A 12,396-nucleotide genomic window follows, 5' to 3' on the forward strand; every position below is an offset into this window, starting at 1 on the left:
GCAAGTCATATTAGGGTGAATTACTAGAAGGAAAATTCTCACCACCACTTAAAACAATCACTCCTTGCCTCCATTAAAAGGGAGCCCCCTCCCACTGGTTGGATGAAGTTGAACTTTGACGGCTTAGTTCGCAATGAGGTTGCGACTACAGGGTTTGTTATTAGAAACTTGGATGGGCATGTGATGCTTGCTAGTGTAAAGAAAATTGGACAAACTTCCATTATTGTTGCAGAATGCCTGGCTCTTAGGGATGGTTTGGCTTATACGGTTCATAAGAGCACCTCCACCCCAAAGGGCAAGTGCAAGGCAAATGCAAGGCAAGGTTTGTCATTATTCACATGAATAGTGGCAGCCTTACTTTTTTTGGTTCCACCCCAAAAGGTAAAGGTAAGGATAATTACTGTTCACTTTAATTTATTTTCTATTTTTTATACTTAAATCATTAATTTTGATAAGCTTTTCAGATAAGATTTTCAGTTGCCACATGTCAATATTTATTATAAAATTCTCACCTAAAAATTTAGATAACATTTTTGGATAAAATTTTCAAATTAAATTTTCATATAAGATTTTCGGTTGTCATGTGTCCATATTTATTATAAAATTCACATCTCATTCATCATACAATTGAAATACTCTCGATCCTCATAGTCCGACATAATCGAGTACAAGGACGACTCAATCATTGGCGGAGGCGGTTCTACTGGATCACGACGTGGGGGAGTATTTTCCTTTGGAGGACTTAATAGTGCTATTATTTTCGACACGGAACGCACCACTGGAACAAACTGCATGCATTGTTCACTTGAGGAGCCATGTGTAATGGTTTTCGTCTTTTTTGTTTTGCCTTGAATAATCTATTAAAAAAATGAAATTAGAAATGCAAGAAAAAAAAAATATATATATATAATTGACATTAAATTGAATAAAACGGCAATTATTTTGTTTTTTTACCTCGTCGCCAAGATTTTGATATCTTCGAACGTTTGTCCATGGCCCTCCAGCTTCGATGAAAGAGGCCATTTGTATTTTTGCACAAATGGAATTTTGTAATAGAAAATTTGGTGTGGAAAGTGAAAAATATTGGAAGGAGATGAATTTGTATGAAGATTTGGTGTAGAAAGTGAATACTATTGGTAGGTATTTATAGAAAAAAATTTCAGAATTTTTTGATTTTTTTTCAATTTTTTTAAGCCAAAAATTGGATAGCCATTGGATTGGGTAAGATTTTTTGATCGAAGGCTCTAGGAGAAGCCACTTGGCTTGTAGCCATTGGGCTATGTGGGCTGGTGGGTCAATGCTGACATCACGCTGATGTTAGCGCCTTCGGGCAAGAGCCCAGTCTAGATTTGCTCGTGGGCTTGCTGGCTGGTGGGTCCCATGCCTTGCCTAGGCTGGGTTTGGTCTGGAGGTGGAAACTGGGCTTGGGGGGGCCTGTTGTCAGGGCAAGGCCTTAATGTTGGACTTGCTTTTAGGGTTGGCATAAAATTATGCTTGGGGGAGATTCAAAGGTTATCATTGATTGTGTTAATCAGATGGCAGCTCCCCCCTATAGTATCAAGCTTTTGATCCAGGACATCCTCCTACTTTGTTCTCTTTGTGATGATGTATCTTGCAAACATGTTTACAGAACATGGAAACAAACTTTATAGCTAGTGGTATTGCTAATTTGGGTCACAATCTCTTGCCGTTCAAGATTTGGGAGAATGGTCTTCCCCTGGTGTGTTCATCTTCCTTTTATTTCGATCTTTTTCGGGCTTGTGTGCTCACGTGTTTTTTGTTTGTTTTGTTTTGTTTTGTTTTGTTTTTGGTAATTGAACTCTTTTTCGAATAAAAAAAGTGGATGACAAATTTGAAAATTTAAAATTTGTGTGAAGATATAATGGATAAAAAAGATGAATTCCTGATGGGCTAGCTCTCTTGGAATTAGAATACCTCATTCCTTCCCAAGAGGCGACCTCCTCCAAAATGAGGAGTTGAATTCTTGAATTTTTGTGGGCCCGCTCACTTTTTCATTCATTTATGTCAAGTAAACATATGAATAATCCGTAATCGGAATTTAACTTCTTATTTTGATTCCCATTAGTAAACATGCCATAAAAGTAAATTAAATCTACCCACCGTTTGAAATCAACCACCTTCGAGTTTACTTATAAATATTCACCTCCAAACCGTAATCAAACTTACATCCAAACCCTAACAAAGAAACACTATGACTTTCATCTTTTAATGGCAATATATGGGTAGTTTGAAGAAAGAAATTTTGAGTCGTTATGGGCTAAGGTGCGAAAAAAAGGCGCGATAGCTAAGGCCCAAAACCACAAGAAGCAGCTGTAGAGAGTGGCCATAGACGCACTATATGCGTGGAGCGGGGAAAGTTCAGACTTGAGAGCTGTGAGCCGAAATGGCGCCACACTTTCAGAACTCAAAAACCCTAAAACCCTCAAAAAGTTATCTTCCTTCTTAAACCCTCAGACCACATTTATTCACGAAATTACACATCAGGAAATGGGGTTGCTCTTCCGTCCTCTACTTGCACAACGTCTTGGTCTGGCTTTCTTCAAGCAAACGCGCCTCTCTTCTCTACTCTGCTCCGTCCACCAGGTTCGTTGGTCTCTCTCTCTGATTGTTTTCTTCAAGAAACCTACAGTAGAATAAATTCTTTTTAATTCAAAATAAGTAACATTTATTTTCATTGTTTTGGTGTTTTTGCTCCAGAGAGGAAGAAGATATTCGACAACTTGTGTTGGTAATTTTCACATTGCTTCCGTTGGAATTTAGAGTTTGTTATGTGCAGAAATTTTGATGCTTTATTGTTCACAGCTGAATGTGATGGTCTGCTGGATGGTGATGATAATGATGATGCCAAAGCAAGAGAAAAAGATGCTGCACTGCGTTTGGCGCTCTCACGGCTTTCTGGCGATTTCGGTAGAGAGTCTATGTTGTCTTTGCAGCGGTTTTTTCGCTCAAGACGTCCACCAATCATCTCCACTGGCTCCTTGAAGCTTGATTTAGCTCTTGGGATTGGAGGATTACCAAAGGTAGTTAATTGTGTACCTATTACTTCTTCATTAAAACTAATTTTAGCCACCTCTTTACCCCAATCTAACCCGGAAATTCCGAAATTCTGCATATGGCTTGATGATGGTAGGATTTGATACAGGCCTGTTGTAGGATGAAAACAGACAGGTTACTTATAATTTCAAATATAGGTGCATTGAATTCATGTGATTTTCTTTTTTAGCTGCAAATGGATGAAATAGTGTCAATTTTAGAACTCTAGTCTGAAATGTACATTGCCCTCTGCAGGGAAGAATCGTTGAAATTTATGGGCAAGAAGCATCTGGGAAGACCACACTTGCACTTCACATCATCAAGGAAGCTCAAAAGCTTGGAGGTGTGTATTTAATTTGTGGTCTCATTCTTTGTATAGGAAGTGGAGACAATAATATATTCACTGACTCAGTTTGATAAGGAACACGGAAGATGCCATTTGCTCATCTTTGTAAAACTCTGATCATCCACTGTACATAAACTAAATATTTTATGCTTTAGTTTTGTTCTGTGTGTGTATAATATTGCATAAGGAAATGAAGTTTTATAGAAGAGAAGGGAATTGCCCCCAGTACATGAAGGTACACACAGTAGGAGCATATATCTATAGAAAATCGAAATTTCTGAATGGTAGAACATGAGACGAAATACAAAACTGATACCCATTGATTTAGGGACGAGAGGATAATATAGTTTTAATTGGTGGACTTTATAGGACCGCACTATTTTCCCTCCATATATACAACATAATACAGTGAGTGATAGCCTTCCAAATAGAGCTACTGCGATACTTATTGAGTAACCACAACCACATAGAGTACGGGTCTTCCACCCACTACTAACCTCAACCTATTAGCCAGTAACACACACTGCGAGTTTAACTTATTGGTGTGAAATCTTTAATGAGAAGGTTCAGGTTTCTTCAGGGTTAGAGCAGTGGAGGCACTGAAACTTTTTGTAAAGGAATCAAGATCCTAAAAAATTCCTAGCAAACTGTTGCAACATCTCTCTCAAGGGCAGGCCTACAGACCTGGAAATTTCCATATTAACAACATTAGGGTCCCAAGTCGTATGACCATTCAAATCATGGAAAAACCTCAAAGATTCCTGTATCTGCATATGGATGTTCCAACCAGCATGTTCCTCTGTATTACTAGATTGAAAATTTGAAACATCCCTACATGAAAACTTATTTCATTCTAGCACCTGGTAAGAAATACTGAATGACTTCATGGTATCTGTTTTTATGTTAATTTCTTTCTATTTGTCTTCGTAGGAGCAAATCCCTATATGTGATTCATAGGGGCACTTGTTCCATATAACAGAGCTTGGTATTTTTTTATAGGAAAAAGTTACAATGAATGCAACTTATCCATAAGGCTTGCCATCTTCTTGACTCTGTCCTTGACAGAGACCATTTGCTCTTAATGAAATTCACTATTTAACCCAAAAATGCTTCAACGCAAAGCACATACGGAGAGTTATAATGTGATCTGGTATAGACCCTCGTACTTGAACTTTAAGAACTTACTAACCACTCAGTGGAACAATGTAGTTGGTAATATCTTTATCTTACTAAGAAGAGATGTTGCTCTCTAACTATGCAATCTTAAGGTCTCTTTCTCCATTTGCCTCTGTCTCTCTCTGTGTGTATCGTTTTGTATATTTTTTTATATATTTTGAGTATGAAATATGTGCAATTTTCTTGCATCTCCTTCACTCCTGTGAAATTAAATTATTTAGTAAAATGTTATTTAAGTGCCCTGGGTTTCGTATTTTCTAATCTTCCTTCCTATTATGAGAAGTCTCATACAAGTTAGATAGAAAATGTTTCTTTTAGTTTTCTCATAGGGGGAAAGCACACACACACACACACACACACATGTATATTAAAGGCAGTAAAATCATAGTAGTTCATCTCTCTTAGAAACTAGAAATGAAACCAATATAAGGCTTAATTACTTTCACCTAATCATTTGATGTTTTGACCTATTTCTCATTTATTTGGTTGTTATGTATGGGGCTGGTATATCATATGCCCTGCTAGCCATTTGTTTAATTCTGATAATTATATAGTCCTATATTGCCTCTTTTCAGTTCATCATTATAATTGCTTAACCAGACTGTCCTTTTGTCCAGGATATTGTGCGTATCTTGATATAGAGAATGCAATGGATCCTTCACTTGCAGAATCTATTGGTGTAAACACAGAAAACCTTCTTTTTTCACATCCCAATTCAGCTGAGAATGTGCTAAACGTGGTTAACACTCTGACTAAAAGTGGTTCTTTGGATGTAATTGTGGTTGATAGTGTAAGTGATTAAAACTAAATATGCTTGTGGCGTTATTCATTGGAGAATTTGCTTCTTTTGATATTACGCTTTGTTGAGATTGGATATTTTGGATGTCTCTTACCAACATAGCTCCCCAGCTTTTGCTTTCCATTGTCCATGAAGAAAAGACACATCTACCTGTTTTTAAACACCAATAACGGCACCAAAAATGCTGATATTATAGACAAACATATTATACATACATGATAGTGGTGCTCAGCCCTCTGTTTGAGGGAGCCTTTGTCATTTGGCAAAGATATGCTATCATCAAGTTATGAGCAGGAAAGGTGACATTGTCAAATTGCTGTATTTTAAATACCAATCAAAGAAGGTATACCCATGGTGTGATTAGACAAACTAGGAACTGAAATGCTCTTCGACTTGTAACTAATGATATATATAGAGATAAGTTAATTGAGTTGACTGTTGGATGTAAATTAGAGAGTTCATTATTGGACTTGCCCTTTCCTTTTCTTTAATGGGATGAATTTATGCTGCTGTGTTGTCATGGATGTAGATGATACTATTAATTGTTTTAGAGTATTTCATGGATAAAGAAACTAACAATTATTGCTTGGGATACTTTGATATTTCAGGTAGCTGCCCTGGTCCCCCAGTGCGAACTTGATGTTGTAATTGATGGTGCATACCGAGATGCACAGTCAAGAATTATAACCCAAGCATTACGAAAAATACATTCTTCATTATCCCGTTCTCGAACTCTTATCGTTTTTGTTAATCAGGTTATTGCCACCCTACTTGAACATTTTTACCTATTTATTGTCTGTTATAAATTCTGTCTTTTAAGCTGCAGAAGGAGAAATGATGTTTACTATCTAATATTTTATTTTTGGGTATCCAGGTTAGATCAAGTCCAAGCGCAGGGCAAGATTTTGGACCTATGGATGAGGTTACTTGTGGTGGTAATGCCTTGAGATTCTATGCGGCAGTACGACTGAGAATAAAAAGGACACGGTTGCTTAAGACTGAGGATAAGGTAAATCTTTTATTAGTTTAGTAATGACAAGAATACATACAAGCTATCAAAGGTTATTTTGAGATATGTTCATTTTGTGAACAAATTTATTGATGTTATGCTGCGCTTAATGCTTCTTGATGCTTCATGCTGTTGTGCTGTTGGTCTCTTTTGATCAGTCAAATCGCTGTTGGGCAAATATATCGGCATATCTGTTAAGACTATCTAATAGTTCTCTGCAAAATGCCAGTTTCTTTGATGTTCTGAGCACAGTTTTAAAAGAGCATTGCCTAGGTGCGCCTTGAGGCGAGCATTTTGTTTAGCTAACTTACCGTTTAACTTACGTGAAACCACTGACGCTGTCAGATGCATTGCAAATCGCGGCTGATGTGCTGCAAATTGCAGCTGATGTGTAAGTGAGGCAAGGAAGAAGAGTGTTCGTGCCCTACTTCTTTTGTTCAAAGCACCGTTGTAGTGCCTTAGCTCAGGCTGGTTCAAAGTTAAACTTGCCGTTTCACTTAAAGGCTTAAAAAACAGCCTTTCATTATTCTAATTTTTGAAGGGAGCTGATTTCCCCACTCCCATTTTCACCACTTACACTCCCTTTTATTTTTTAAATATTTTTTAATTAATTTTGTTCTTTTTTGTTCTCTCTTTCCTATACTACCCTTACTCTACATTATTTTCTTTTCACTTCACTTTTATTTTATTTATTTATTTTTTCCCCTTCAACTTTCAAAATCAAAATAAAAAAGAGAAAACAAAATATATTAAAAAAATACAAATTTATAAATAAACCCAATCCTAGACATGTATTTATAAAAAAACCCAAACACTATTTAAACATAGAAACACACCCAAAGTCAACAATTGTATATTTTTTGGGTGTGTTTATAAATGGGTTTTGAGTGTGTGTAATGATGAGTTTTGGGTGTGTTTATAAAGTGTTTTGGGTGTTGAGTTTTTTTATAATTTCAGCTCTCATTTTGGGTGTTTTAGTGAAACTCCCTTAAAAAAAACCCAGCCCCTCCTGTGTCGTACCCAACTTGTGCCCTCCCTCACCATCGTCCCCAGCCACCACCTCCTCTCTTCCTCCATTTTTCTTTCTTTCTTTTTCCATACCCACCAATCTCTCCATCTCTCCTTGAGATTTGGGTTTGTTTTTCAATTTTTTTACATATTCATATTGATTAGTTACCACTGTGGGGGTTTGGATGGGGAGATTAATCTTGGGTGGGTTTGGGGTGATGGGGTGAGGGATTGGATGGGGGTGGGTTTGATGGTGGTTGGAAGGATGTTGAACTGGGGGTGGAGGCTCGGTGAAACTGATGTTGGGTGTGTAGAGGAAGTTGGGTGGCTGAAGAATGGTTGGGTATGATTTGGTTTGGTGGGTTGGTTTTTGATATGATTCTTTTGATTTTATTTTTTGGAAGTTGATTTTCTTAGTTTGATTTATCTGTTGGGTGAAAAACTAGAAGAAGGCAGGGAGTTGGAATGGTGTTGGCTAGGGCCTCGCGGGAATACAAAGAAAGTGAGACATATATGTGTGAAAAAGGGAGTAAAGTGAGACAAAATGAGTTTTAGGGGCCAAAGTGAGACTCAAATATACTTTCAGGGGGAAAATAAGCCAAAAAAATATTAAAAAATGAAGGCAAGTGAAAATAAAGTAAAAAGAAAAAGAAATGATATAAAAGTGAAGTGAAAATAAATTAATATAAGGCAAGGGTAGAATAGGAAAGAGAAACAACAAAAAAGAACAAAATTGATTAAATGATATTAAAAAACAAAAGGGAGTGTAAGTGGAGAAAAAGGGAGTGGGAAAATCAGCTCCCTTTTTGAAACACTAAAGTTTCTTTTGGCACAACCTCTTCTTTCATCTCAAGGCCCACCTACTCGATACTAACAGCCTAAATATCCGTGTCAATCCTTAAGTTTTCAACTGCAAAACCCCCTCTTCCCCTCCCACGTTCCACTCGAGAAATAAAGTGGTTTGAATAATTGCGTTGTTTGTTTTGTAACGATATCATTTGACTGAAGGAATATCTTGTGTGTTGGGATTGATTTTTATGCTTAATAACAGTTAGCAGTTATATTGAACTATTTTATTATATTATTTATGTATGTTTTTAATTAAAATAATACATGTTCGAAAAGGCAGATGCATCGCCTTACGGGGTCAAAAATGTCTCGCCCTTTAAAACATTGGTTCTGAGCAGTTGGAGTAGTAAACAAGAGTACCACAATGCTGCTTTTTTTCATAACGCAAAACAATAAACTAATTGTTTAAGAAAACTAGTAGGACAAAGAATGCCCGTCCTTAAAGGAGCAATCCTGAAACCAAAGAACACTAAATGGAATGCAACAGGGCTGCAAAGAGAAAGCAGTAAAATAAAAAGTTTGCTTCTGCAATTGAAGCATACTTTTGTCCATGAATTTCAGTGTGTGCAATCTCGTGTCCTTCCCTGAAAGTTGAGCACCAAGAGAGCATGGTGTTGTCATTCCTCAGGTTAATGTGGTTTAGGGCCACTTTGCGAGCATTTCACTTGACAATTATGTAGATGTATCAAAAACTCTATTGCTTAGTATTAGGTTGAGCTACTTAGACAGTGGTGGTAAAAGCTCCTTAGTGCTTTGTGTGTGGGGCATTTACATTTCCATAAACAGATGCAGAACACTATGGATATTCAATTTATATGGTAACTGAAGTTTCCATCTTTTAGTTTACTCTTTACTTCAAAATTTTGCTTGCCAGATTTTTTACTGTTTCCGTCTGAGAAATTCTATTCTTTCATTTGATCATAAATTCCATCTTGTTATAGGTTACAGGTCTTGGGATTTCTGTGCAAGTAGTGAAAAATAAATTAGCACCTGCGATGAAGAAGGCTGATCTGGGGATACAGTTTGGGAGAGGCTTATGCCTTGAATCTGAGGTATTTCAGTTGGCTTGTGAGCATGGTCTCATTGCCAAAGAAGGAAGCAGTTACCTCATAGGACGAAAGGTGTTTAGTACTGAACATGCAGCTGAACAGTATCTGGCCAAAAATGATGCGCTTTTTGACAAGGCAGTTATGATTTTAAGGAAAATGATGTTCGAAAGATAGTTGGGTTACGGAGATCCCGAGTGAAGAGCATTATTCAAATGTGAAATTGAAATTGGGCTACATCCGATGGCACAATGCTGCTTGAAGGATCTTTGTGATGACATTTGCAATGGATTGCCTTCCTCTTTAGGCGGTAACATTTCTATTAAAGATTTGGAGGCTAAATGTGACCCAGTCCATTGACATTGGAAGTTCCCTCCATCATCCATGACCTTGCAGTGATCATGATTCATATGCAAGTATAATCGGGCCACGCTCTGGTGTGTCGGACAACTAAATTGCAGCACAGTCCATTTGTACGTGTATATAGAAACTTGATTATGTATGAGTTGGACTTTATTTTCTACATTGTTTATGAGAAGCGTACATCTCGATGAAACTTTGCAGGTATCTAGGATTTTGAATACAAATCATCAGTAGCTAATTGCTATGCTATACGAGCTGACAGAAGGCATTGCGCATGCCCACACCCATTTTCTGATATAAAATCGAAGTGAATTCTGGCATCAGATGTCCAACTTTAATGCCTTCTCTGGTGTATTATCTTTTAGTTTTATTTTTTTTTCAGCATCAGATGTCCATCTTTAATGCCTTCTCTGGTGTATTTTCTTTTAGTTTTATTTTAGTTTTTGTTTTGAAAACAAAAATTAATTACAAGGAGGATCCTCTCAGGATCTATAGTGCCTTTTTGAAGGAAGTTTAGGTTCCATCCCAAAACCAATTGGTAATGGGGGGAGTAGCCCAACTCCTTATAAGCCCTTGCTAAGTTTCTCAACTTTCCAATGTGGGACTTTTTACCTTCACATTCTGCACGTGTGACAAATTTTTAAGCATAACACGTGGACAATACATTTTGGGTGATGTGGAGCATGTGTGACCGTTAGGCTTTCACATGTGGGCAACGTGGCTTTGATACCAAGAAGGAAGTTGAGGTTCCACACCAAAACCAATTGGCAATGGGGGGAGTAGCCCAACTCCTTATAAGCCCTTGCTAGGTTTCTCAACTTTCTAATGTGGGACTCTTTACCTTCACATTTTCACACGCCCCCGCACGTGTGACGAATTTTCAAGCCTAACACGTGGACAACACATTTTGGGTGACGTGGAGCACATGTGACCGTTGGGCTTTCACACGTGGGCAACGTGGCTCTGATACCATGAAGGAAGTTGAGGTTTCACCCCAAAACCAATCGGCAATGGAGGGAGTAGCCCAACTCCTTATAAGCTCTTGTTAGGTTTCTCAACTTTCCAATGTGGGACTCTTTACCTTTAGATTCTCACATGCCCCCGCACATGTGACAAATTTTCAAGCCTAACCCGTGGACAACACATTTTGGGTGACGTGGAGGCTTTCACACATGGGCAACGTGGCTCTGATACCATGAAGGAAGTTGAGGTTCCACCCCAAAACCAATTGGCAATGGGGGGAGTAGTCCACTCCTTATAAGCCCATGCTAGATTTCTCAACTTTCCAATGTGGGACTCTTTACGTTCACATTTTCACACTTCTATCATACAACTTTTTAGTAGAAACACTAAAAGGAAGGAGGCTTAGGGCCGAGAGTGATTTTTTAAAAGCTTAGGGCCGAGAGTGATTTTTTAAAATTTTTTGAGAATGCCAACTTTTCCGTATGGATGCACACAATAGAAGCATTGCTTGGATCAAACCTCCGAAGAAGCTTGGATCTCGTACGAAAACATGATGGGTCCAAGTTTCTTGCCCCACAAGCAAAGTGTCAATATGGACGCCAAAGACGCTGGGCATCCTATAGGTGAAAACAGTACAATTAGGGGAGGTGGGGGAGGCTGAAAACGCTGCGGCAGTGATAATGTTGTCGTGGTGTGGGAGGTTGATTCTTTGACGCGTAAAGGGGTTGAAGAAGAAGGAGGAGGTGTTGTGAGACTTTATGAGCAACAAACCAAACCCTGATGTGAGACACTCCATTTGGTCCTCAAGTTGCCGAAATTTGACGAGCTTGGATTTGGAGGTGTGGTTTTTAGGGTTTAACCAAGCATGATTTGATTCCCTAGAGAATTCTCCAAGCAAGAACAACATGGGAATGTTTTTGTTGATTTCCTCGTGGTGATGAGATTGATAGGGAAGACCCATTATTGACACAGAAGAAATTGTAAATGGCAAACAAAGAGAAAGGAAAAACTTTGAGGACTGATGAGTCTAGCAGAAAGTGATACATACAATTGTACAACTTGTTAAGACTTGAGAGTAAAATGGCCAAATGTATAGAGGCTTAATCCTTTCCCAACTATATAAAGTTAGTCGGATTTCTTATTAGGTGAGTAAAGTTTTGTCAAGGATAATTGTTGTGAATTGGTTCATCCGTGGTTTCTAAATTCTAAAAGGTTTTGCCCTCCAAATTCTGTCCATATCAAATGAGGAGTGAGGCAAAAACCGGGATCCTTCTAATTTCTTTTCTTTTATAGATCTAATCTAATTCGACATGTCAATAATATTAACCTCGAATTTGTAATTTTACATTGAAAACTCAATATATATATAAAAGTTAAATTAAACTACGTAAATATGGACAAGAATTGTGTCCTAAAAAGTGGCTTTCATATCAAAGCGAGGTCCCCTTGCCTTCGGTTAGACTTGGAGACAATGCAACGGTTAGACTTGTGTTGCAAAATCCTAATGCTTTATAATAACCGTATTTCTTTTAATTTTTTTTTAATTTTTGGCTCAACGACTAGAGGTACTCTTTCTATTTCCCACTATTTGTTTTAATTTTATTTTTGGGTCCACCTCTATGTGTTCATGATGTCTATGGTCTCCTAAACCCACAGGACCTGGTGGAATATTCTTCGATTCACAATGCACCAAGGCAAGTTTTATGTATATATACTTTTATGTTTTACTTTTGAAAAAAAAAAATTGTCCACAAGCCAAGCTTTATTTTTGTTATTATTATCA

The 12,396-nt window shown here is 37.7% G+C and overlaps 1 protein-coding gene and 1 pseudogene across 2 annotated transcripts; one reads left to right on the forward strand and one right to left on the reverse strand.

Annotated features, from left to right (window-relative positions):
- Positions 1-2,273: 2,273 nt before the first annotated feature.
- On the forward strand, positions 2,274-9,972 carry RECA3 (RECA homolog 3). Of its 2 annotated transcripts, XR_016122851.1 has the most exons (9): positions 2,274-2,604; positions 2,719-2,749; positions 2,824-3,041; positions 3,310-3,397; positions 5,194-5,366; positions 5,984-6,130; positions 6,250-6,384; positions 9,183-9,760; positions 9,852-9,972. XR_016122851.1 is itself a non-coding variant. In XM_008246067.2 (8 exons), exons 1-8 carry the CDS (start codon positions 2,509-2,511, stop codon positions 9,462-9,464), a joined length of 1,170 nt encoding a protein of 389 aa, XP_008244289.2. In that variant the 5' UTR covers positions 2,274-2,508; the 3' UTR covers positions 9,465-9,972. The 2 variants fall into 2 exon arrangements, 1 of the variants encoding a protein (XP_008244289.2); XM_008246067.2 differs by having other exon boundaries at positions 9,183-9,972.
- Positions 9,973-11,063: 1,091 nt separating this feature from the next.
- On the reverse strand, positions 11,064-11,574 carry LOC148914819 (F-box/kelch-repeat protein At3g18720-like; annotated as a pseudogene).
- Positions 11,575-12,396: the final 822 nt, after the last annotated feature.

Source organism: Prunus mume, linkage group LG8, assembly GCF_029339155.1.
Source record: "Prunus mume cultivar Tortuosa linkage group LG8, ASM2933915v1, whole genome shotgun sequence".
Classification (NCBI taxonomy): domain Eukaryota; kingdom Viridiplantae; phylum Streptophyta; class Magnoliopsida; order Rosales; family Rosaceae; genus Prunus; species Prunus mume.